This window comes from Telopea speciosissima, chromosome 9 (assembly GCF_018873765.1).
Source record: "Telopea speciosissima isolate NSW1024214 ecotype Mountain lineage chromosome 9, Tspe_v1, whole genome shotgun sequence".
Lineage (NCBI taxonomy): Eukaryota > Viridiplantae > Streptophyta > Magnoliopsida > Proteales > Proteaceae > Telopea > Telopea speciosissima.
This window is the reverse complement of record NC_057924.1, coordinates 671154-695659: the sequence shown is the minus strand read 5'-3', so window position 1 is coordinate 695659 and position 24506 is coordinate 671154. Positions and strand designations below refer to the sequence as shown.

General features: G+C 38.1%; 2 protein-coding genes and 1 long non-coding RNA gene across 4 annotated transcripts in view; 2 read left to right on the top strand and 1 right to left on the bottom strand.

Annotated features, from left to right (window-relative positions):
• The first annotated feature begins 607 nt into the window (after nucleotides 1-607).
• On the top strand, nucleotides 608-16533 carry LOC122639858 (KH domain-containing protein At5g56140-like). The gene is made up of 7 exons (XM_043832864.1): nucleotides 608-879; nucleotides 1932-2017; nucleotides 13357-13508; nucleotides 14425-14544; nucleotides 14663-14779; nucleotides 15750-15893; nucleotides 16019-16533. The coding sequence occupies exons 1-7, from the start codon at nucleotides 764-766 to the stop codon at nucleotides 16166-16168; spliced, it is 885 nt and encodes a 294-aa protein (XP_043688799.1). The 5' UTR covers nucleotides 608-763; the 3' UTR covers nucleotides 16169-16533.
• Nucleotides 14849-24506, bottom strand: part of LOC122639861 — an 11906-nt gene continuing 2248 nt past the window's right edge. Inside the window, exons 2-3 of the long non-coding RNA XR_006329585.1 lie at nucleotides 21829-21836; nucleotides 14849-15074 (exon numbers count right to left, since the gene is read on the bottom strand). This is a non-coding gene — a long non-coding RNA (uncharacterized LOC122639861). The remainder of the gene's footprint in view (nucleotides 15075-21828; nucleotides 21837-24506) is intronic.
• Nucleotides 21042-24506, top strand: part of LOC122639857 (myb family transcription factor PHL7-like) — a 15723-nt gene continuing 12258 nt past the window's right edge. The window contains exons 1-4 of one of the 2 annotated variants that reach the window (XM_043832862.1): nucleotides 21043-21109; nucleotides 23160-23393; nucleotides 24197-24273; nucleotides 24377-24419. In XM_043832862.1, the coding sequence (XP_043688797.1) occupies nucleotides 23171-23393; nucleotides 24197-24273; nucleotides 24377-24419 (343 nt within the window). In that variant the 5' untranslated portion in view covers nucleotides 21043-21109; nucleotides 23160-23170. Of the gene's footprint in view, nucleotides 21110-23159; nucleotides 23394-24196; nucleotides 24274-24376; nucleotides 24420-24506 lie in introns of both variants that reach the window. The other variant, XM_043832863.1, reaches the window with a different exon arrangement.

Here is a 24506-nt window from a genome sequence, read left to right as displayed (position 1 = left end):
CTAAGCATAGTGACACCTAGAAGGAGCCAAGTGTTAATTACGATGTTGCGCTAGTGCGTCCCAATGGGAACCCGTGTGAAGGCATCAACAATGTGGGATTTCTGCCTTTCATAAGGCCAAAATGATCATTTTGCACATCTTGTGTTTGGGAGTAGGGCTACACTCTCAAGAGTCCGGATCCTCTACTTCCACTTGCCCCTACTTTCGTGTGCACCCTACACAGCGGGACGCATAAAGACCGCCGTACCCCTACCTAAGCGCCTTGCCCTAGTGGGAGTAAGGTGGTCTTTGTGCACCTCATTGTGTGTAGGGCGCACACGGAACTAAGGGCAGGCGAAAGTAGAGGATGTCGATTCCACTCCCAGACAGTCAACAACAATAATCTAGCCGTATCCCAACTAACTGGGGTCAACTACACGATCATTTCCCTCTAATTAGTTCTAATCGAACGTCATTTTTGAAACAAGACCTAAACGATGGACGTCTTGCCTCACTTCTCCTAATTTTCTTCCACTGCTCTCTTATAGTTTTGTTTTTTATTCTGCGTCTCGAACTAAAACGCTGAGCTCTATCATTACCTTCCTTTCCTTTTGAGGTGTAAACCAAGTCCTTTATGTCAATGTATCCATGCATTTATAAGTAGGAGCTCACGCTCCCATATCTCCACCCACCGACTCCAAGAGAGCGAGGTTCTCGCCCGGATCCCTTGCCATTTCGCCGGGATCTGGCCGAGATCTGACGCTAATCTCGTCAGTTTGGAAAAATGTCATCTGGTGGCAGGTATATGGCTTACTCACCTTCACCTTCAACCGCCCCTCACTCTCCTCACATCTCTGGCATTCGCTCGGCTACCAACGCTCTCGTTGAGCAACAAGAGAAGTAAGCTCTCAATTCCCAAAATCACCTCATTCCCCACCCCAATATCTTCGATTCAATTGAACTGGATAAAATGAACGAATCGCAACGCGAAAAAAGAAGAACTCACCTTTTTTTCGCTTTAAATCAAAGAATCAAGTGAAATTTCACGTTCCAAGGTCGTCAGATGTTCCGTTTCTGATAAGAATTTTTGTTATAGTCTGTTGATGGCGAGTTGTTCTTTGTGTTCTCTCTCTCTTAAGGCCAGTGAAAGGTGGGAATTTGGCTTGATCCGTTTGTGCTTCAGATGGCAGCAAAAGATCCTGTTAGATCCTTCAACTTAAGCTGATAGCTATGAAATCAGGGTCCTGGTTGCATTCGCCTCACTCATTTCTGAGTATATCACTTTCATATTGGTTGTGTATGTTTAGTGTCAGAGACTTATTCACTGTTTTAGGGTCCATTGTGTAGAACATATTTTCAACTAGATTCCAGCTTATTGTAAATTCCTGAAGATGATGGTAAGATCCGTGTGAAAGTTTTTGGGGAAGTGACCCATGATTGGACTCTCGGTCCTAAGATCTTATTTTCATTCGTTTGCCAATGAAATAATGAAATGTTTTCTTGTTGCTCCTCTCTTTTCTTACCTACCCATGCTTTGGTTTTGGATGGTTCCTGCATGGGTGATGAATTTTTATTTTGTACAATATACTATTCTGTTGAAGGGGCAAGCTTATGTACCTGAACTTTCCAGGGACCCTTTTATCCTTGGCAATTGTGTGTAATGTTTGAGATGAAGGGACTCTGAAGCAGTCCGTTTTTTCTTAGAATTATGATCTAGTTCTAACTAACTTAGTTCTAAGCATATTTATTGTTCTAAAAAATGCTTGTTTATGAAAAATCATTCCATTTTGGAAATACTCAGGCCTGTAGCATGTTATCCAACTTACTTTGATACGCTTTAAATGGAAGCCATTTCATTAATTTTATTATAAGTGCTTTCCAATGGCATTAGCTTTAGTTTTTGTCAACCTTAAGGTTTGGTGACCTAAGCCAATGTTACTGTTTGTTGGTAGGTATCTCTCTGAGTTACTGGCAGAGCGTCACAAGATCAGTCCCTTTATGCCAGTGCTCCCTTACTGCTACCGGTTGTTGAATCAGGGTGAGTTTTTGCATTCACTCAAATTCACTACAGATATAATATAAGGCCGCATTTTCTGCACTTCTATTTGTAGAAAATTTACATTATTGAAATTTGTTATTTTTGCTAATTAGAGATACGTAGGAATATTTATGTTTGAGATTCTTTCCTCATTTTGTACTTCATTACTGGCGTCAAGCAAATTTATTATTGGGTATCTTAGGACTAGTATCGAGAAGTTATGCATTGACGTGCATTTTAATGCTAAATCCTGGGAGAGCGATGTTTAGAACTCTTCGAAGGTTGGGATTGACTTTGGAGTGCTTGTACAGGAAAGGTTCCATTAGTGCTTAACTAAATTTATTTTGATGTATAGCGGGACTTAAGCCGTAATCTGTATGGAGGGCATGTTTGTAAATTACAATTAAAATTATTTATAGATGATTTTTTTTTCGTTACTCTTTAGTTTACATGCTGTAAGTAACAAATAAGTTAGTTATTTAATCGTGTTTCATGTCTGTGAGAATTTAGGATGAGAGAGGATTGGTCTATTAGGATCTCGTTTGGATAAGAGAGAGAGACAGCGATAGCAAGAGCATGTGGTGAGGTTTTTGGTTACAATTATATAAGGAAGGACATGATTGGTTGATGCCTTGAAAAATTTGATAAGTAGAGATATGGAAAGGAAGTTTTTAAAGTAGGGGGCAGTAACCCAAAAAGCCAAAACCATGAACCTTGTTCCATAATACAATGGAGCATGATTGTTCAGAGAATTTGTTCATGGGATGCACGACTAAGTCTCTGATATGTGATTCATATTATAAAATGCCGTCCATTGAGAATGATTTTAGTTAACTTCAGTGCTATGGAATGCTTGCTTTTGAACAGGATCAAGATGAGATGTTTCATTCATTAGGGTTGCCTGAAGAAAATTATTTATACTTCAAATGGCAGCGTAACTTCATATTGTACTATTGTTGCTTATAGCATCTTAGAAAACAGTTAACACATGCACTGTACCTTGGAGAAGTTACGCTTCCTGGTGCACGGTTGTTGTCTTGAATATTTATGTGCTTTAGGTGTCTGTTATGGAGTGAATTCCTTTCCAGTCAAGGGAAAACTGTCATGGCTGACTCTGTATCCCTGAATGTGAAATCCTTTGTGGGAAAACTTCGTATGTGCTTTATTTGATCTTATCTCATTCCCTAGAGCCTAAGGGGCTGAAAAGATCTATAGGTGTCTCTCCTAATAGAGACAACTTAAGAGAAATGGTGATCAAGAAGGATGATGAGCTTTATGGTCTACCACATAAGCATGGATAATGTTTTCCTAGTCCTTGTAGACTATTCAGGGCAGGTGATCATAGAATTTATAGAATATTGGGCTGGAATCGCACTAAGAATGTATCAAGGATGATGCACATGCAATAGATCATGTCTTTTGGGGATTTATTATTTTTATCAATGAAAGAGGGAGGAGTTGTAATTTTTATAGAAATAAGACAGGCTAGTTGTTTTCAGTCCTTCATCAGTCAAAGTGCACTTTTTTTGTTAAGCTGATTGAATCAATCCTAGTTAGAAAAAGAGTATGTCAAATTTTTAGTGGTAGTTTTTCTTTTATGGGAAAAGACTCCCATACCGTCAGTGTGGGGATGTTTCCCACTCCCTCTAACATCCCTGACATACATTGATGCAGATCATAGTGAGGAAAAAAATGGTTTGTGATTCTGGTACAAAACCTGGTGATCTGTTTTTAAGATTGCCTAGAAGATTTGATTTGAAGACCATCTAGAAGAATACATGAAAATTGCGTGAATATCTTTTAGAGGGTTACAAGAAGATTCTGTAATATTCTGCTGGATATTCCAGCAGCCTTTTTGGCAACCATGGGCTCTTATTTAGGCTTTCTTTGGTATAATTTTTATTTAAAAATTTCATTGATTTCTTGATTTAAGTAAAAAAATAGGTATTTGGTCAAGAAATTAAAATTGTTTGGTTGCATCAATTGAAAAAATTTAACAAATAAGAAAATTCTTTGGTATTTTAATTTTTTGAGAAGAGATTCCAACTGTGTTCATTGTGAGGATTCTCTTGAAATTTCTGGTCTATTCTTTCCTCACTTTGTTCTAGGGTTATGAAAATTGGAATCAGGGATTCAATCGGCCAGATTGATCATGACCGATTTTGATCTGAATTGGCCTATGCGACCTATCCGATTCCTATTATTGTAACAGTGGTTTGGTCTAATGGTTGCTCGCATTCTTTAATTTATAATCAAAGCTTCCACTACCTTCGTCATGCGTGGACATAGCCCGTCCCAAAATAATAAATTCTCAAAAGCTTTGAATTCCCTTTCTGTCACTCTCTGGAACCATCAAGAGCGCTTGAAACAGATAACCAAAGCCTCTATCCACCCCATGAAGCACAGAATCAAAATAGTTGATCTCTATGGCGTTTATTCATTGAGAAAATTAATCGCTCTCTTTTCTTTCATTATCTCATCATCAATTTCATCTTTAAAAAGCCAAGATGTCGCTGATTCCAAGCATCTTCGATGGCCGACGAATGATCATCTTTGACCCATTCTCTCTAGACATATGGGATCCATTCTTCGACTTCCCTTCCTCCACTTCAATCACCACATCTTGCCCGCAATTCGCAAGTGATACAGCGGCGTTTGTCAACACCTGAATCAATTGTTTTTTTTTTGGGTAAGAAACACCTGAATCAATTGGAAAGAGACCCTTGAAGCCCATATCTTCAAGGCTGACCTTCCTGGTCTCAAGAAGGTAGAAGTAAAGGGTGAAGTTGAGGAAGCTAGGGTGTTGCAGATCAGTGGAGAGAGGAGCAAAGAGAAGGAAGAGTAGATTGACAAGTGGCACCGGGTGGAGTGCAGCAGTGGCAAGTTTCTACGGCGGTTTAGGTTTCCAGAGAATGCCAAAGTTTCTGCCAATGACTCCACTTGCAGCGGCACATGGTTCTCATCCTCCGAACATCTCTCTCGCTCTCGGTAAAGAGGAAATGGCTTGGTTTGCTTTCATTCTTATTACAAATATCAAATGACATTTGTACCCTTGAGTTTAATCGTTATAAACACGTGTCATCAAACAATTCAGCGCGAAATAGGTAGAAAGGATTTTGGCAACATAGGTGAAATAGCTCCTCAGTTATTTTACTATTTCTTTTGAAATTGATTTCAATTTCTCAGAAATAAGGTGCAAAAATCGTACCAAACAGTTTCCGAAATTGAATCATCCTCTGAAATTATTATCGAAATCATAACAAAGGGGGCCTTAGTAGTTTCTTTAATTGTAAATCCTAGCTACTAGGTAGCTTAGCAATTAAGAACTTAAGTTACTAGTTAATTTCTATTTTGGTGACTCTTTCGTAGCTATAGAGAGTTATTATTATTGTAAGGGAGCCTCCCACCATAATAGAAGTTTCCCAGTTTGGTTTTCATTGAGATTTTAAATAAAAAGAAAGGGGATGTACTCTAGCGAACAATTTTTTATGAAAGAAAAATGATGGCTTTATTCTGTTTTTCTTTGTGAGTGTCATATATAGTTGGAAAACTGGGTTTTGACTGGGGCGAGTCGCCCAAGTCTAGTCAAAATTTTGGAAAGCCTGGTCAAGAGTCGTGTAGACTAGGTCAAGGTAAAAAATGGCGAGACTGGGTCATAAATCGTCCGAGTCAAATATGACTCGATATTTTTACCCGATTCATGACAAACTTGACGAATATAGTCGTTTTTTAAAAAACCATAAAACTGATTCACTTAGAAACTGAGTTGAGTAAAATAGTAAATCCATATTATAAAACAATAAGAAATCCTCAACTACTCGACTCCCTTCTCCTGTTCAATGATATGAACTCAAAATGCACTGATCTGTGATTCGTTGATTTTTTTTTCTCCTGGTTTTCCCATATATTTCTGATTTTGTACTAATGTATACATATTTATTGCGTTAAAATTTTTAAAAACATGACTCGTTTTGACTGGTTTTGACAAGGCTGAGTCACCAGGTTTTTCTGAAAGGCGAGTTGAGTCAGAAACCTGGTTTTCCAACTATAATGTGAGATGCAAAATGTGCTGTAAGATATTGGTGTCATGCTGATCGAGGCTTAGGTGGGATGCCCAAAGGGATGGGCATCCCTTTTTATTTTTTGAGAGAGAGCCGACAGTTGCAAAACTCGATGATGAGTTTTTTCAAGCCGGGGAGAATTAATGCAGATCGTACTGAAGAGAAAGAAGGTTTGCGATCCTGCTACAAAACCGGCAGATCTGGTTTTAAGATATCCTAGAAGAATTTGATTTAAAGATCTTCTAGAAAATTACAAGAAGATTGTGTGAAAATCTTCTAGAAGATTACAAGAAGATTCCGTGGAGAATATTTTTCTGGATATTCCAGCAGCCTTTTGGCAACCATGGGCTCTGATTTAGTAGTTTCTTTTATTGCAAATTCTAGCTACTAGGTAGCTTAGTAATCAAGTACTTCAGTTACTATTTTTACAGTTACTAGTTAGTACCAAGGATTCAAGTATCGGTTTCGGGTATCGTATTGGAAGGGTGACTTAAGAGACGTATCGTATTGTATGGAGAGACGCAAGATACGCTAGATACACATGGAAATGGTCAAAAAATGCAAAGAAACGTAAAGGATACATGTAAAATACAGTTTTAAATCATAAAACACTATAAATAAGCAGTATGTAAAATATATCATGAATAAAACGGAGAACAAATTTTGATGACACCATATCAGGTTGCATCGACCGAGGCAGTGCAATACATTTTTTTAATTAATAAGTATCATATTGGTACCTTCACGGTATAATACGTATCGGTAAGCATCGAAGGATACTTAAAACCTTGCTAGTTACTTTCTATTTTGGTGACTCTTCCTTAGCTATGCAGAGTTACTATTATTGTTAGGGACCCTCCTACCATTATAGAGGTTTCCTATTTTGTTTTTCGTTGAGATTATAAATAAACAGAGAGCGTTTGTACTTTGTACTCTAGTGAACGATTTTAGATAAAAGAAAGGGAAAATTACATCCCCTCCCCTGTCCTTTGCCCTAATTAAACTTTCCTCTCCTTGACTTTCCCTATTTACACCCAGACCCCCTCTGGCTGACGGTGTTAGCCTGGTGTTAGTTTTAGTTTGGAAAAGACTATTTTACCCTTGTACTAAAACATCAGAAATAAAATTACATTGCCACTCTTTTCTTCATCTTCAACCTAAAACACCCATAACTATTTTTCCTCTTCCACCGCTTCTGTTCTGAGTGTTTACAGTGTTGTTCAAACGGCAGAGCTGTAAGCACAGTGAAATCAATCTTAAAGTAACAAATCATGTAACTGTACCACCAAATAGGAATTCTGGGAATCAAATTGACCCTATCTCCCACTACTTCCTCCAACTCATTCTCGGCGACGAAGTGTAACCACCGAGTGACCTGCAAAACTCAAGAAAAAAAAAAAAAAGCCTTAACATAATCGATCGTTGTTTAATCAATTTTTCCATCTTCTTCCTTAATCGATTTTTCTGTGAGTGTTTGTTTACTGCTGATCTGAACCACCATCTATTGGGAGGATCTGACGATTTGTTGCTGGTTTATGACCTTGATTGGAATTAGGTGGATGTCTCGGGGCCTTGTAACAATCTCTTTTACATCATAACAGTGTAAATGCTACACCAATCTCTCACCTTTCTCACCTCTCCCTCTTCTTTGAGCAACGGATATCATCGAGCTTCGGTTAGTTACAACCGCTTGTGCGACAATAAACAAGCAGTTCAAGAAATTCCTCCATCATTCACCGTCCTCTGTTGCCCAAGATTCACAGACTTGAAAAAAAACTTGCGCCCCGCCTCCGTAAGCCAGAAATCGCTGAAGAAAGGTGCCATGTTTGGGAAAACGCAGAACTTGCAAAAGAAAATTCAAGAAAGAAGAAAGAAAAAACGATCATTCAATTATAAATTGAGTCGACAAACCATAACCAGATCTGATTGGCTCTCTCCACAAATCGACTTCGATCTGACACTCTGCAGCACCAACTACAAGAGAGGAGATGAAAATCTTCGAAGCTATATCTGCTAGATCGACTACTAATCTAAGAAAAACACTAATCCAACGAAAATCAATGTTGACAGAGGAGAAAGTGAACACAACAAACCACAACGAATAAGAAGAGATCAGAGAGACATTACAGAGAGAACAAATAAGAAGAGATCAGAGGAGAAAGAAGGGGATCGATTGGTATTAGATCACTGAAGGTTGCTGCTGGAAGGACTGATAAAGATCCACTCATTCGGATTTCTGCGATCTGGTTCTTGAAGAGATTTTTCTGCTACCTTAAGAAGACCGATCTCCCTAATTTGTGATCTGTTGGAGTTCAAAGATTGAGGTTACATGCTGTACCTAAAGAAGGGGATCAATTGAAGTTTCAAGGGAATCTGATATCTGGTTCACTTATAATGGAAATCTCTATAACTGTAATCTAAAATAAAAAAAAGTCATCTACTTTTTATTGGCTGGTCAGAATCAATTGAAACTTTCAAGGTTTGTTCTTCTATTCCAGATCTTTGTTTGTAAGCTTGGGTCTGTTTGAGTGTTCTAACTGGAATGCTTGATTTTTCTTGATCTGGAGCTCTCAGCAAACCTAATCGATAGATCTGGTTATAATACTGATTTGCTTACGGTTATTAAATATCTGAATCTGAGTTGAGTATAACTGTGGGGATTAAAAAGTGTGGGGATCGCGAGATGTAGCAGCCTTCGATTTACAGCTCAGGTCACCTGAATTGGAGTTGCAGGCGATCGGAAAGGGCTGCTACTCTTCGGTTCCTTCGATTCCAAGTGCTTTGCTTCTGCCTGTCAAAGTTGAGAGAATGGGTTTGCAACCCTTTTTGTTACTTCTGTTTCTCCTTTTATCAATCATCTCAGCACAAAAATAGGGATCGTTAAGGTCGTTGAATCTCAGAGTGGGGATCTTCCCAAAGCGGTCCATCATTCAAAGAAATAAATCGTGAAACAAAGACTAGGGGCCAGCGAAATTAAGTAATTGAATCTGTAGAAGTAGTAGAGGTGGAGGTGGTGGTCAGAGGTTGCAGTGGTGGAACAGAAAGAAATGAAGAAGAAAAAGAAGGGTAAAAGGGTCATGTTACATTGACCCAGGGTTAGTTTGGGGATTAAAAAAAATACTACTTTGCCACGTCACGACATAGCAGATGGGCACTAACGGCTTGGGTGTAATTGTAATTGATTATAAACTGTAAGGGAAGGGGCGTAAATAGGGAAAATCGAGGGGAGGAAAGCTTAATTAGGCCAAAGTACAGGGGAAGGGGATGTAATTTCCGTAAAAGAAAAGATGATGGTTTTATACTGTTTTTCCTTCTGAGATGCAGGTGCAAGGTGAGAGGCTTTGCATGGTCGGTTTGATGCTGATCGAGGCTTAGGTGGAATGCCCAAGTCAAATCCTTTTTATTTTTGCTTTCATATGTAACAAACAAGAAAAGAAAAAAAGAATTATGTTATTGATTTTATTCGTCTTTATATCACCGATCTTGTTGTAATTGATCTCCCACTAGTTCTTTCCCAAGTTTGAGATCAATTATGCATTACACACTCTCCTCTCTGACCATGTGGGCCCCCTATTGATGAGACCATTTTTTGAGCCCTGACTGGTGTGGCATGGGAGATTCCCCCACACTAGTGGCATAAAAAACCCTCTTCCTTTTTTTATTTCTGGAACAAAAGAGATACCCTCATTTGTCTGAGTGCTGCTGTTCTTCTTATTTTCTAATAAAAAGAGGCGTATCCAGTGCACGAGGCTCCCGCCACTGCGGGGTCTGGGGAGAGTCATAATGTACGCAGCCTCACCCCCCGCTTCTAATCAGAGATTATATTAAGATGGGGCAGAAGCCCCCAATCAGAAGGCAATATGAAGGCCTTTCTACACTTCCAGGTGAAAATAATAACTATTCAAAGGAGTTGTTTCAACTACTAAAATCTGTTATAGTCATACCCTCAAATTATTTACACTGAAGCCCAAAAAAGGGTAAACCCCTTTGCCTTCATTGCCATTGTATATGCAGGAAGGTTGCAGCTTTTAAAAGTTCTCTGTTTTGTTTCAACCATGAAGGCCAAAAGGACAGAAGGAAGTAAGTTTTCCTACCTTTCACATCAAGTGTCTGTATGCTTTAATTAGAACTGAACTCCTGTATCCACAGGTTTCCAAAAATAAATCTTATCTCTCCAAGAACAGTTTACCAGACACTACTTGCTGCTAGTCATTGAGTCTCGGAATTTCTGGCTTGCTAATACTCTTTGAGTTTCCTAGGTTATCTCTTAAATTGCTGGGTGGTTCTGGATCTTTTTCATTAAATTTTGGTGATCTCCATTGATTCTCTGAATTTCTGGCTTGCTATTACTCTTTGGGTTTCCCAGGTTAATTCTTAAATTTCTAAATGGTTCTGGATATTTTTCATTAAATTTTGGTGATCTGCACTCCTTATTTTTAGCTCAACTCAAGTTTTCCCTAGTTCTAAGTTCTGGTTTTCTTTCTGTTACCATATATTTCTATATATATTTTTTTATCTGTCAATGTTATTGAAATTTACTTCTGGACTGCAATTATCACTTCTACTATAGATTTTGAATCCTGTGCAATTTAATCTGTCAGATTTGTTGCTGTTGCATAATAATCACTCAAATTTTAATCATCTACTTGCATCTGATCACTCTTTTTTACTTCTTGATTGAGTTCTTGTTTCAAGCACCAGATCTATTATATTGATCCTCAATCACACTTATTTTAAGTGAAATCAATCCCTTCTTAACTGGTACCTTTTAAATGCCCTTCCAAAGCTTGCTTTCAAGTTTCATTAATTTCTGAGATCTTTTGACTGGATTTTGAGTTTTCTCCCTGTCAACCTTACATCTCATTACATTTCTTCGAAGTCTCTGTATGTGTTTCCCTCCAAAACATATTGTTTTGTATAGTTTTCCCACCCTTCTTCTCCTCTAATAATCGGATTGGCCCATTGAATTGTCTAAACTGGAGCTGGCAAAAGTGTTGCAGTTAAACAGGTTAACTAGTGTGAACGTTTTCTAGTTTTCCGTCGGTTCTTTTTAAATAATTAAATTTATGGCACTTTAGAAACTCTGCATCTGTATAGGTTATTCTGTTCAGCCCTGTAATCCCATGGGTGTAAAGGTTGTTAAACCTGCTGTGCAAAATTGTTATCTTACACTTTCTGAAATTCAAAAATCTGTCTCTTAATGTTTCGTTAAATGAAATTCTATTGTGGTAAAATGCTCGCAGGAGGTTTATGTATGCTAGCATTGGAAAACTTTGGAATGGTAGTAAGACCAGGTGATCGGCTATGTGGACTTCCCTTTTTTTGGGTTAAATTACAAGGGAAGATTGAAAAGGAGTAGAATTAACCAAGAACATCCAAGATGAGGTACCATGGTGTATGCTCTACGCCGATGATATCGTTTTGGTGGATGAGACAAAAGCAGGGATTAAAGCTAAGTTAGAGTTGTGGAGATCGACTTTGGAAACAATAGGCTTTAAGATTAGTAGATCAAAGACGGAATATATGATGTGCAACTTTAGTCACACTATGTTGGATGATGACTTGATGAAAATTGAGAGAGAGATACCGCCAAGTGACTATTTCAGATATCTGGGGTCTATCATACACAAAGAAGGTGACATAGATGATGATGTTTCACAAAGAATTATAGTGGGATGGATGAAGTGGAGAGGTGTGACCGGAGTACTGTGTGAGCGACCCATTTCTGTAAAGTTGAAAGGAAAGTTCTACAAGATTGTTGTCCGACCAGCTATGGTGTACGAGGCGGAATGTTGGGCAGTTAAGAAGTGCCATATAGCGAAGCTATGTGTTGCAGAGATGAGGATGTTAAGATGGATTTGTGGCAAAATTAGGAAGGATAAATAAAGTGAGGAACGAATGTATTAGAGCTGATGTGGGAGTTGTCCTGATCAGCGACAAGCTCCGAGAATGTCGTCCGAGGTGGTTTGGACATGTACAACGGAGGCTTGGGGACCCCCCCCGGTAAGGAGTGATCTGATTCCGATTGAAGAAGCTAAAAGAGCTAGGGGCAGGCCTAAAATGACCATAGGTGAGGTTGTGAAGAATGACATGCATAGTCTGGGTCTTGTGCCAAGTATAACCATAGATAGAGTTTATTAGAATGCAAGAATCCATGTTGTCAATACCGTGTAGCTGAGATTTTCCTGATTTCCTGGGCTATCCTCTTTCCTCTTACTTTCTTCTTTCATTTTTCATCTCTCACTTTTCTTCTCCATTGCTCTTTACTTTGTTTTGAAAGGATCCATGTAGCCGACCCCATTTAGTTGGGATAAAGCTGAGTTGTTGTACTGAAGAGGAGTAGAATGTTATGTTCAGTGGAAAGCATGCTGATACTATATCTGATTGAGTGCTTTATGTGGGGAATACTGGCAGCTTGGTTTCTCTGTATACCCACAGGTGGTATCTTAAAGAGAATATGGATTTTATCAAATGGTCAAGTTTATCTGAGAAATTGTCGAACATTATCCTATCTGTTTCTTATCTGAATCAGCTAAATGTCGCTGTAGAACATCCCAAGAAAATGAAACATTTTCGAGTGGTTTTGAGCCATTGCACTTGTAAATCAGCTAATTAGCTTCTAAATTGATTTGCTTGTGTTTTTTTATTTCTAAATGCTATGTCTAGAGAAATAGCTGTTCTTTCTGTTTCACTAAGAATTTGTGGCATCATCAAAGACTTGATTAGAAGCAGCATGGATCTGCATTACTGGGCTTTGCCTGCTCTTGTAATTCATTCTGTTTCTTTAGCCGTTGTCTTAGAAGCAGTAGCTTCATTTACTAATAAAATTTGTAATATCTTGGAAATTCCTATTCCTGCAATAATGAAAATTTCATATGATCAGGTGGAAGTATGAGGTTGATGTTATGTTCAGTTTTATTTTCATTTCACGCCCTTCTTTTCTTCTGACGTTATGTATGCTTGTTATTTTTCTTTTTGTGAATACTTAAATAATGTAATATATTTTGGGTACATGGACTTTCTCTAGTCGCAAGTGGCTAAGAAGTATATATATTTAGGGCAGGTAATTTCTTGTTGAAATTATGTAGAACTAAACTAAAAATTTCCCCCTTCTAGGTTACACTCCTATGATTATTTTATTACGTGGGGAGTGCTGATTTCTAATTAATCCATCTAATCGACCACTGTTGTCTGTCCGTTTTGTGGTGACTGCTGACTAATTTATTAACAAATGCTAACTGGTACATCTTATTCTTGAAATTTGACATTTTGGAGCAGAAATATTGCGTGTAACCACTCTGTTGGGGAATGCATCACTTTTAGATCAAAATGGGCTTGAACATGCTAGCCCACTGACATCATCTGGAGGAATATTTTCAAATGGAGGAGGAGCTGATATGAATGGATGGGCCTCAGCAATTAAATCAGAAGTACGGATGCTAACCATTAACATAACTTACTTTTCCATCTAATTTTACTGCTCTTCAGAAGCATTTCTGACATAATTTGTACATCTAGTACTAACCTGAATTACTTCTATTAAAATGCCTGTATTTTGAAATTCTACTGTGCACCATGAAAGGTAGTCTAATACTAACATCTTGCCAATTAATGTTAAAAAGATTTGGTTTAGTAATCTAACTCCATTTATAATTAGAAAGATATAGTTTAGTTATCTACCTCCATTTATAATGAGAAATGGTCATTTCTTCTCTCCATCTGTTTTGGGGAAAAATAGGTTATCTGCTATCTTCATGCAACATTTCTTCTGCCCGTCACTGTCTTCTTGGATGGAAGCTCCAGATTCACAATTCTTGAGTAAGGACTATCTCTATTACTCCTGTATTTGGTGGTGCTGGAACATTAGAGCACCCTCCCCCCACCTAAAAAAAAAATAGAGATAAAAAGGGGGCAGTTTATTAACTTTTGGGTTTTGTAATCACCGAGTCCTTTCCTATGGATCTGGGCTTTAGGTCTCAATCATTATTAATCTGCTATGTCCTTGAACAACTGGTTGGAATTTATACTTAGATACAGAACCTCTTAAAAACGATGAATTGAGTTGTAGAAATTACAGAACTGGTGTGTAGATTTAGAACCTCTAGATTTTTTTTGGATTTTTCTCTCCATGACAGAATCCTGTTTCGACTTTTGAATGTGTTATTCTATCTGCCAGATGCATACTCTATGTGCACTTTATCATATATTAAGCTACATTTCCCAATTTTTTTATTTTTTATTTAAACCTTAAGGATGTTATTTTATTTCTCATGCTGCCAACTAATTCTTCAGTCTCCTTTTTCAACATGTTATGTTTAACAGCATGTGGAATCTCATATGCAGCAGAGGTTAGGCTTCTTACAGTCCTCATCAGCACAGAGTTGGCTTGGATCACAGGGTAGCTCTTCAGGTCTTATTGTCAAGAAAACGATCCGAGTGGACATTCCTGTAGACAAATACCCTACTGTATGTGAGAAATATCTTGCTTTAGTATTATAATTCCTCTTTTTATCTGGATTTTGTGGTGTTTGACATTGAACCTTTGTGCCCTTCTCTTTTCTTTTTCCCCTACTTTCTTTTGCAGTACAACTTTGTTGGCCGCCTCCTTGGTCCTAGAGGAAACTCTCTTAAACGTGTGGAGGCAAGTACTGATTGTCGTGTCCTGATCAGAGGGTGTGGCAGCATCAAGGATCCAACCCGGGTAATAATAATACCACTTTATCATCTGTTGCTGATTGTACATGAACATGAACAGGCGGTTGGGCACACACACATTTTGTAGGGTGTGAAATGAATGCCAATGGCAATTGTTTGCAGTTTTGAGATAACTAGTTACTCAGAAATTATCGGTAATGCATATGGGAAAGTCTAGATAGATTAGAACCTTGAAGCATTTAGCAAATTTTCTTTAAAGGGTCTGCCCATGCTTTAGGCTGGCATGATGAGACCTGATAATTTGTTTCCAAGGTACATAAATCTACAAGCAAATGCCCATCCTGTCCTGCAGCTTCCTATATCATAGGATTTGTGACTCCCGGAGTCACCAGACCAATGGGACCAGCAATTGGCATTACATATGCAACATGTAATAAGCATGAACTTGTGGCTAAGTTTTGAGTGCTTCCCATTTTATTCTGCTGGAGTGAGCAGCCTCTCTCTCTGAATACAGTGTTTGCTGTATTCCATGTTCAACTCAACCAAGCCTTATCCCAACTTAATGGGCTTGGTTGGCTATTTCAACTTCAACTATATTTGGAGCCACAGTTGTTGTTAATCCTAAGCCATTCATGTCTTTTCTCACCACTTATCCCAAAAAGTACTTTTAAGACTGTTCCTTATCTTTTATATCCTCCTATCTCAGTCATACCATTCGGTGTGCATTTAGAGATGTACATTGCCCATGTCTATGGCACCTCAAATAAATTTCTTTCAACTCATCTTGAGTTGACCCTACTCCTAAATTGTTTCAAATGTGTTCATTTCTTATTTTGTCTTTTCTGGTTTTCGGATTGGTTAATCTCCATTTCGGCTACACTATCTCTGTTTACATGTATTCCATGCTTCATATACAAATAATATGTTGCTGCATGCCTGGCCCTGGTTAAAAAATTGTTTTGTATATTTCAATATCACCCTAATTTGTAAGCAATGTCTGTTACTTCCGTTGATAGGAAGAAATGATGAGAGGAAAACCAGGATATGAGCATTTGTGTGAACCTCTCCATATACTTGTGGAGGCGGAGTTGCCTGTGGAAATTATTGATGCCCGCCTAATGCAAGCTTGTGAGATACTTGAAGATTTGCTCAAGCCTGTGGTAATTTCCCTTCCTTTCTCCTGTTATTTTCTACTTAATTCATATTTAGGAATGATTTCATTTGTAGTTCCATGCATCACTGCATGTCCTTCTGACGATTTTACTCTTCCCTCTCTGATATCCAGGATGAATCTCAGGATTTCTTTAAAAAACAGCAGCTCCGAGAACTAGCGATTCTTAATGGTACACTCCGTGAGGAAGGATCACATTTGTCTGGTTCAGTTTCCCCCTTTCACAACAGCCTTGGAATGAAGAGGGCCAAGACAAGGGGATAACTTGAAACTATCTCCTTTAGGCTGGTACAGCTTATTCATACACAATAGGTGTCAATGTGTTGGCATCCACCCTCAATCTTATCCAGGGCACTGGTACCGATGCTTGTCGGTTTTAACTTGTTTCCATATGATGTGTGTTTTATCTCCTATCTGGGTTGGGGTTTTGATGATGGTACTGAGTAGGTAGGGGGCATTTTTGGTTGAGATTTAGCTCTATATGTTGATTTTTGTAGGTTTGGTTAGAATCTCGCTGGGTGTTTACTCCATATTGTTGCTATTTATTACAAGCTTGCAGTGATGACAGTTTTGCTTCAGTGGTGGGGTTTGGTTATAAAGAAAGAAAAACGTTTGGTTTGTATACAAAATGCGAGACAAAATAGCATCCTATGATGCTGGTTAGTTGGGTAGCTTGGTTCTGTATTTACAAAAATTGTAGATTGTTTAAGTTGGCGATGGCCTTTTTTTTTTTTTTGGGGGGGGGGTTGTTTACATGGATCATATAGTTTATGAAAATTTTGCTTTCTTGGATATTTCTTAGGGCCGAAAATTCTGCATTTGTTTTTAGGTGATGAAGCCTGTACCCAATTGTTTGCTGATTAACAGTTTATTCTCTTGTATGGCATGGTAGTCTTATGGCAAGTGTTGGAATGTTGGATCCTCTTAACTATGATCAAAGTGGTTTTGGGTGTTTTACCCCAAAAGAGCCTCATTCCGGGAGTTTGATTTGCTTCTTATCCAAGGTTATAGGTCACTGCCAATACTGATACGATATGGATTGGGCTGTACTGGGACTGGATCGGCTGTAAATTTAAAAATGATGCACTATGTCCACCTTTTACCCAATACTCCCGATCTGTGTAGGTATTGGATACTGGCGATATCGGCCAGTATGAGACTGATACCTTTGTCCAAGATCTTAATCACATTGGTCCATTATAAAGTGATCCTTCAAGTTTATATTGGTAGGGCATTAAGTAAGCATAATTTCGATACATTGGGAAGGGAAATCAGAACTATCGAATTCTTTGAATTTAATAAGAAAATAAAAATTTTCATTTGAAAATGTGCGATTACCTGAATTAATATGAGCTCAAGGTAGTTACACAGTGCATAACAGAAGTTTTCAAATTTTTTTTTTAAAATTTATTTCACTTCCCTTCCCTTTACTTGCTGCAACCAGAGGGAGCCTGAATCTGTTTAAATCGATGGAATTACTAATAGTTATGGATTGAATGCCCCATGAGCCCCTTACTTGCTGCAACCAGAGGGAGCCTGAATCTGTTTAAATTGATGAAATTATTAACAGATATGGATTGAATGCCCCATGAGCTTATACAATGTGCATGGTGGTGTTAATTTTTCTGCTAAAAAATGGATTTTGAGAGTTATGAGAACGTGCTCACTAAAGTGTTTGCAAAAAATGATCAAAAGTTGTTTTTGACCATAACAGATAAATGGGTCTTGACCCTATGATGGTTTTTCTATTCTTCTTATTTATTCTAAATAGAAATATGGTCCATAAATGATATCAAACACCTGCAAAACGTAAATCTCAGTTCTTAAAAAATAATTTAATATTATATTTGTTTATGGCTCATACATCAAATATTAATATTTAACTAATGAAGCATGAGTTGGTCTCATAAATTTATGTGTATATTATCATTTTTGGGAAAATTGCTTAGATCTACAAGATAAGAAAATTAATTATAAAACAAGTAGGTTAACTTTGTTTAATACATTATACCAAACAAAGTTTTTTTTACTATTCCCATTTTAACTACCTATGATAAATACGGGGATGTGCCTCATAAAAGGGTGAAGACCTGTAGGCTAAGCTGATGTCAAGAGTATTTTATTAGCTCCATTTTTTGCCCGCTCTATTTCCCCAAGTTTCTCTAATAGAAGGGTGATGGATTCCACCCAGGCAGTGTGTTCAGATAGGGGTAGGGTGATCATTTTTGCCCCCTCTGTTAGAGGAAATTGGAGAAATAGACCTACCTAGGAAATGGAGCAGATAAAAGTCCCATGTCAAGTCTCGTGAAATGTCCCAAGGGCTCCATGCTGGGCACTGGGCTGTCGCATCCTAAAAAGTTGAACTTTCTACAATAAGCTCTTTTTTTCCTGATGAGATGAAAATGCATTACGACAAAAGGAAGCTACAACAGTCTGAATAGGAACCACAATAAGTATTTACAACCTTAGATAAGGGAGTTCTATTAGCTAAAGTATGAGTTGGCTTGACCAACTCCCTATTTACTTTATGAATTACAATACTTCCAAAAAACAGAGAAAAGAGAAACAACATAAAAAAGGAGATGACAGAGTCCCTAAGGCCAGCAATGTGATTGGTCCCGTTGTATCCAAGTTGAGTCAGGTGCTTGATGCCTTTTTCTTTTGCTGATCTGATACTTTGTGCAATTGCTTATCCTTCTGCCTCATCTGCACTTTCTATAATCCCATAATCATATGCAAGTAAAATGATATCATCAGTGACATAAAGAATAGATGCCCATCCTCCATCCTTAGAATCCAGCAAGAAGTTTCCATCAGTCAACAGAATGTGACTTTCGGGTTGAACATTCAAGTTATATAATGGGATAAATAAAGGAAGGTTGGATAAATCATGGTCATGATGAAGAAGAGGAGTATGATCTAGAGGTCTGGGGTTACAATAGGAAAATTGAAGGATTGTAGAAGCCCAAGTTTTGATGTTAGCAAGTGTCCTACACTAAGCTCATTTTCTTAAAATCTCTCTCTATCCATAAATCTCTTCAGCCACCACTATGATCTTTATTATTATTCCTCCCTACCAAATGAAAAGTCTGAATTGTCCATTCCACTGTTTTAAGAGTCCCATATCGGATTCTTTTCTTATGATCAAGAATAAAAGTATCTCAACAACCATTGTTCCTACACCCTCTTTTGAGGGGTACAATCAGAAACCATTATTTGCATGTCAACATTTTATAGATTGTTGATTTAGTTTAGTTTGAAGCTATTTTCCCTTGAGCATCACCTCCGCAACTCCCCCCCCCCCCATAAGAAAAAACACATTCTCATAGTTTCACTTGACTCAATTTGTTTTAGTAAGTTAGCATCCTCTCTCCTCATCAATCTCCTCCTCACATGAAATGGCCTCTCTATTTCCTATTTATGAAACCATTTTGTCTCCCCCATCGGTGCCCTCACCTATGTTATTCAAGCTGCCCATTGGCACAAGTAGAACCTCAGAATGACCAACATGATTGGGTTCTCGACACCAGAGATATGGATTCTCTATAACGGTTTGTCATGGGCCTAGCCCAACCGGTGCTCCTAAAAGATGTATCTACTTTAGGGGGGAGGAACCATCCCACTATATTTATGCCCAGGACCTTCCCCATAGACAGGTCATGTGGGATTATTTGGGAAGGGAGTTTGAGGCTTTAACAATCTCCTCACTTAATCCGTAGCATCATCTCAGGGGATCCAAATCCCTACGTGGGCCCTGCAACACAATATCTCCACACTCACATACCCATATCCTTGGATTTGGCTTTGATACCATGTGTCACAGGCTTGGCCCCACCACCCCAAAAGAGGCATGTATTAGGAGGAGAAACCATTCCACTATATATGCCTAAGACTTTCCCCATAAATGGGCATGGAATTATTGGGGAAGCCATGACAGGTTGCTCACTGGTTTGATGATAATGACTATACAACCTCAATTTGGTATGTTGATTCAGATTTTTTGGATTTTTCTCATACTTTGTCCATGTTTAAGTCTGTATATAGTTTATCTACCGAATAAAAAACAGTCTATATATTTTAAAGTTATGCCTAGTGCCATGATGTATGTTGCTATTGTATTAGCTCACTATGCGTTCTTAAAGCAGTACATTGGTCATATACTCATACATGTGTACATGATTTATTTTTTCCGCAATCCATATTTTTTGTTTGGGAAAGAGAATGTTACTTGGGCGTGTGTGAAATGATCATCGAGCCCCTAGGAAATTCTGTTGGGAGTGCGGTGATCATTTCGCATGCCACGGTGTCTGTGTCAGGTAGCGTTCTTTCTCCCTTTTCATTTTCATAAAAATATAAAGAACCACCAGCATGATGGAATCTACGAAGAATATTCTATTGATTTTCTTATACCAAATGATCTACTTTTTTTTATTTAGGAAATAATCTCTTTGAGCAAGTAGCATAACCTATGCCTGACACACGTTTTTTTTTTAAATTAATTGTTTTGACACGAAAGAAAAAATGAACAAAATATTTTTTGTGAGGGTATCGTTATCCCCTCCAATTCCTCACTATTAGAGGAATTAGAGAGGTGCCCGCAAATTGGAGGTGATAATAATTCGTGTGCGCTACCCTGCTCAGAGGATCCTCTCTTTTAATTTTTTGGGAGCCATTCTCTACAAAGGAGCACAGGGGTAAGTGCATGTGGCAGCCAATGAGAACAAACACATTGACACATTGGAGGGTGGAAATTCCGCCATTCGTAGGCGCGGGGCGGTCATTTCCGCCCCCAATGTGTGAGGGCGTGGCCCCTGCGAACTTTTCTCCATATAATAATCTAACCACCCCAAATAAAAACTAAAAGAAAAAATGTCGCCAGCCCTGATCCCCCAATCAGATGCCATGAGTCATGGCAAAGTAAGATGATTGGAGAACAAAAATCAAAGACTTTATAGAGTTTCGTAGTCGAAGACCAAAAAACGCTTTGATTGGCGGAATGTTAGAAATCTGAGACGCGCTCAATGATATTATTAACTTTCGTCAACAACACATAAATACGTTTCTCTCATTTACTTTTCACAGTGAAATAGTTCGCAGCAGCAGCAGCAGAAGAAGAAGACTCAGAAATTCACGTCATTTGTTCGCGAGGAAGGAAGCTACGAGAGTTCGCCTGTATTATCATCAGTCTTTATTTTTAATCAAAGGGTAAAGCTTTCTCGTTGTTCTTATTTGCTCCCTCTTTTTTCTTTCCTGTTTAATTAGTTTTCTGTTCATTAATTTTGACATAAAAAGTGTTATATTGCGTTCTAGCTATGGATAGCGACTTTAACTTTAATCAGTTAGTTAAGATTTTGAATCTCTTGAAATTGATTTTTGTTTTCTGGAAAAAAGAGAAGGAAACATCAATTACATCTATTTATCAGTTTAGGATATGACATGTGCCTTTGTTTTTAATTTTTGGAAATATGCTGGGAAATCAAATTTGGGAGCTGTGTGTTTCGGTGCTCTATAAATGTGGAATGTGGAAATCTTAGGATTCTTTCCATGCACTTGTATCTACCATGCAATTTATAACATCCTCCCAGAACCCTAGATTATTAAAACTATAGCAAACTGACAGTGCTGGACTTTTGTTGGCAACAACTAATGTAACCTAGATCTAGCTGAAACTGGATTTGAGGTTTCCTTGCATCTTTACCATGGTTCAAGTAAGTGGGATCGGCAACAAGATCAGCCTTAGCAGACCAGAAACGAATCGGTCAGGAATCGCCCTAAACCCTAGAAACCCTTCCTGGATCGGCAGGAATCGAGATCGGGCTCGGCCAGTTTGACTGATTCGATTCCGATATTTTAAACCCCTGATCCTTACTTTCCTATATCAAAGAAGCTTATTTTTCTTCTTAATCAAACTGTCTCGGTAGAACATGTATTTCTATTACTATGAAATTAATAAATGAAGTAGTTAATGGTCAATTGGCTTTCCTTCATGCCTTTTGGGTTAGGTGTGTTTTTGCTATTGCATTTGGTCTCTTTTGCTCTGTGTGCTTTATTGCCCCCACTCAACGCCATGATCAACGTACCTTAAACGTCGCGAATTGTGCCCTTATCGTCTCATCCGATTGCATTTAAAAAGAAGAGATTATTTGATCGTGGATATATCCATTTGGGGAGTCCTCGTCGTTGTCCATAGAGGGATGATTCTACTACAGAAAAAACTGAGACCCCATAGGTTGTATATCGAAATAGTTCCTCTAAACTTAGGTTTCTTTTGCATTTGGTAAACCCTATTACTTTTTATGGATAACCTATGGATAGTGTTAATAATCAACTAAATAGACAGTTTTGGATAAGCGATAGGATGTGCCCAGCTGTCACTAACAACTTACAGATGTTTTTTTTTGGGCATTGAAATAAATGGAATATCTTAATTAGAAAAAGATTAGGTTTCTGTTGAAACAAGCCAGTTAGGTGCTAATGAGCTTATTGAAGACTACTGAAATTTCTCAAAGTATGCAAGGTAAATGATAGAACTACAATTTGGATTCTACTCATTATATTCCAATACATTTGCATGGTCTGGCAGGAATGATGTACAGAACTCTGTTTTAAATGCCAAAAGTTCTGAACTCGATGGATTTATACGAAAATAAACAGGTTTGAAAATAAAGCTCTTAGAATCAGAAAACTCAGGATACTTGCTAGAAAGTTTGAATTATCTTGAATCAACATGTTCAACAAATTATAATTTAGTAAAGTTAGGCAGGCATAACTTTGAAGAGAAATGTGGGCCCTAATCCAAGGAATCCTTAGAAACAAGAGATACCATCAATGGATTGTGTGTGACTGGAAACAGTCCTGGTTGTGAGGCTTCTAAGACAGCCTTTAGTGATGCAGAACAGCCCGAAAGAGAAGGAAGGACTTTAACCTCATAGGATCTCTAACACCCAAGTTTGGACAAGCTTCTCTTTGGGTTGTTTTAGATAAATTTATTTGCAGAATGTCAGGGTTAAGTATGGTTCTTAGGAGAATGCTATGATTTTTCTAGAGCTTAGAGTCTAGATTACCTTTTTCATTGACATAAGAGGATGCTATGCTTTTTCTTTCTTAATGAGCACACGATCTCTTGCTGTTTCTCTTTTTCGCTGAAGTTTAGTTTTTAATGTTCGCTGTCTCTCTCTCTCATGCATGCAGATTCTAAAATCTTCATTATACTTTTTCTTGCTGAACTAGATGAATTTCTGTCTCCTGTTCATAGGTAAATGACAAATGTATCAGCCAAAGACTCTACCTAGTTCAAATTTAGTTTGCAGCAACTCATTAGTTCAAGGCCAGCACCAAGACGGCAGTGCCACTTCAATGGCTCCTAGAAGTGGAGGCAACAATCTCAGCGGCAATAACTCTAGTCTGGCCTCCAGGCAACGGTTACGTTGGACACATGAGCTGCATGAACGTTTTGTGGATGCTGTGGCGCAACTTGGTGGCCCAGATAGTGAGTTCTATGAATTTTTGTTCAGAGTTTATTACGTACTTGATGATTGTAGAACATGCATTCCATATTACATGATATTTGTGGGATGAAACTATGAATTTGAGCAAAGTATAGTTCAACTGCCGAACAACAGAAAGTTTGTAATAGATGCTAGAACCCCAGTTGTAGATAGAGACTATTTCTAGATAATTTTCCAGGAGTCCCTTTGTATTTCGAATTCTGTTGCCGAATTTTATCACTTTATTCCGTTGTGTCGCAAAAAGTTTTTGATATTTTGATCTTGCATAACAAGGGGAAAGAGGGGGGAAGGGGGTGAAAGGTTTTGGGTCATTTCTGGTGTTGCACTATTCCGACAGAAAACAAGAATTTTCTACTACTCAGTTCGGTGCTGAAGAAATTGTCCATTTACACCTGATTCAATCAGTACTTGGGTGTTCATAAAGGAGATAACTTGGTCTTTCTAGAATCCCCCCCCCCCCCAAAAAAAAAATAAAATAAAATAAAAATAAAAATAAAAATAATTCCAGAAAACTCTGTTGGATGACTGGGCTTGCCGCATACACTTTGTTCAGTCCATATTAGGGTGTTAGGTTGAGTGGTGTTGCATTGTTATTTGAGAACTCAGAATTGGGATTTGCAGAAACCCTTGATGACATGTTTGTGAAACTTGACCAAGAACAGTGAAAACTTGATTCAGTACAAGAAAGTGCAAATATTCAGTTGAGCAGTCCTCTGAGTTTCTATTCTTGAAAACCTATATATTAGGTCGGCATGACATTTGTGTTTCTTGTCCACTGTTACAGGGGCTACTCCTAAAGGTGTGCTCAGAGTCATGGGTGTACAAGGTTTGACTATTTACCATGTTAAAAGCCACTTGCAGGCAAGTATTTATGGTAACAAGAACCTTCCTTACATCCTTTTCTTCCCTGTACTCTTTTTTCTTTTCTGGCGTTTTTGTTAATCGGTTACTGTGGTGCATTCAGAAATATCGGCTTGCAAACTATGTCCCAGAGTCTTCATCTGATGGTGTGTACATCTGTCTTGCATTGCAGAGACTTATGGCAATATTCTTTTTTTACTTGTTTGGAGAAGTGACATTAGTTTTTCTATCAT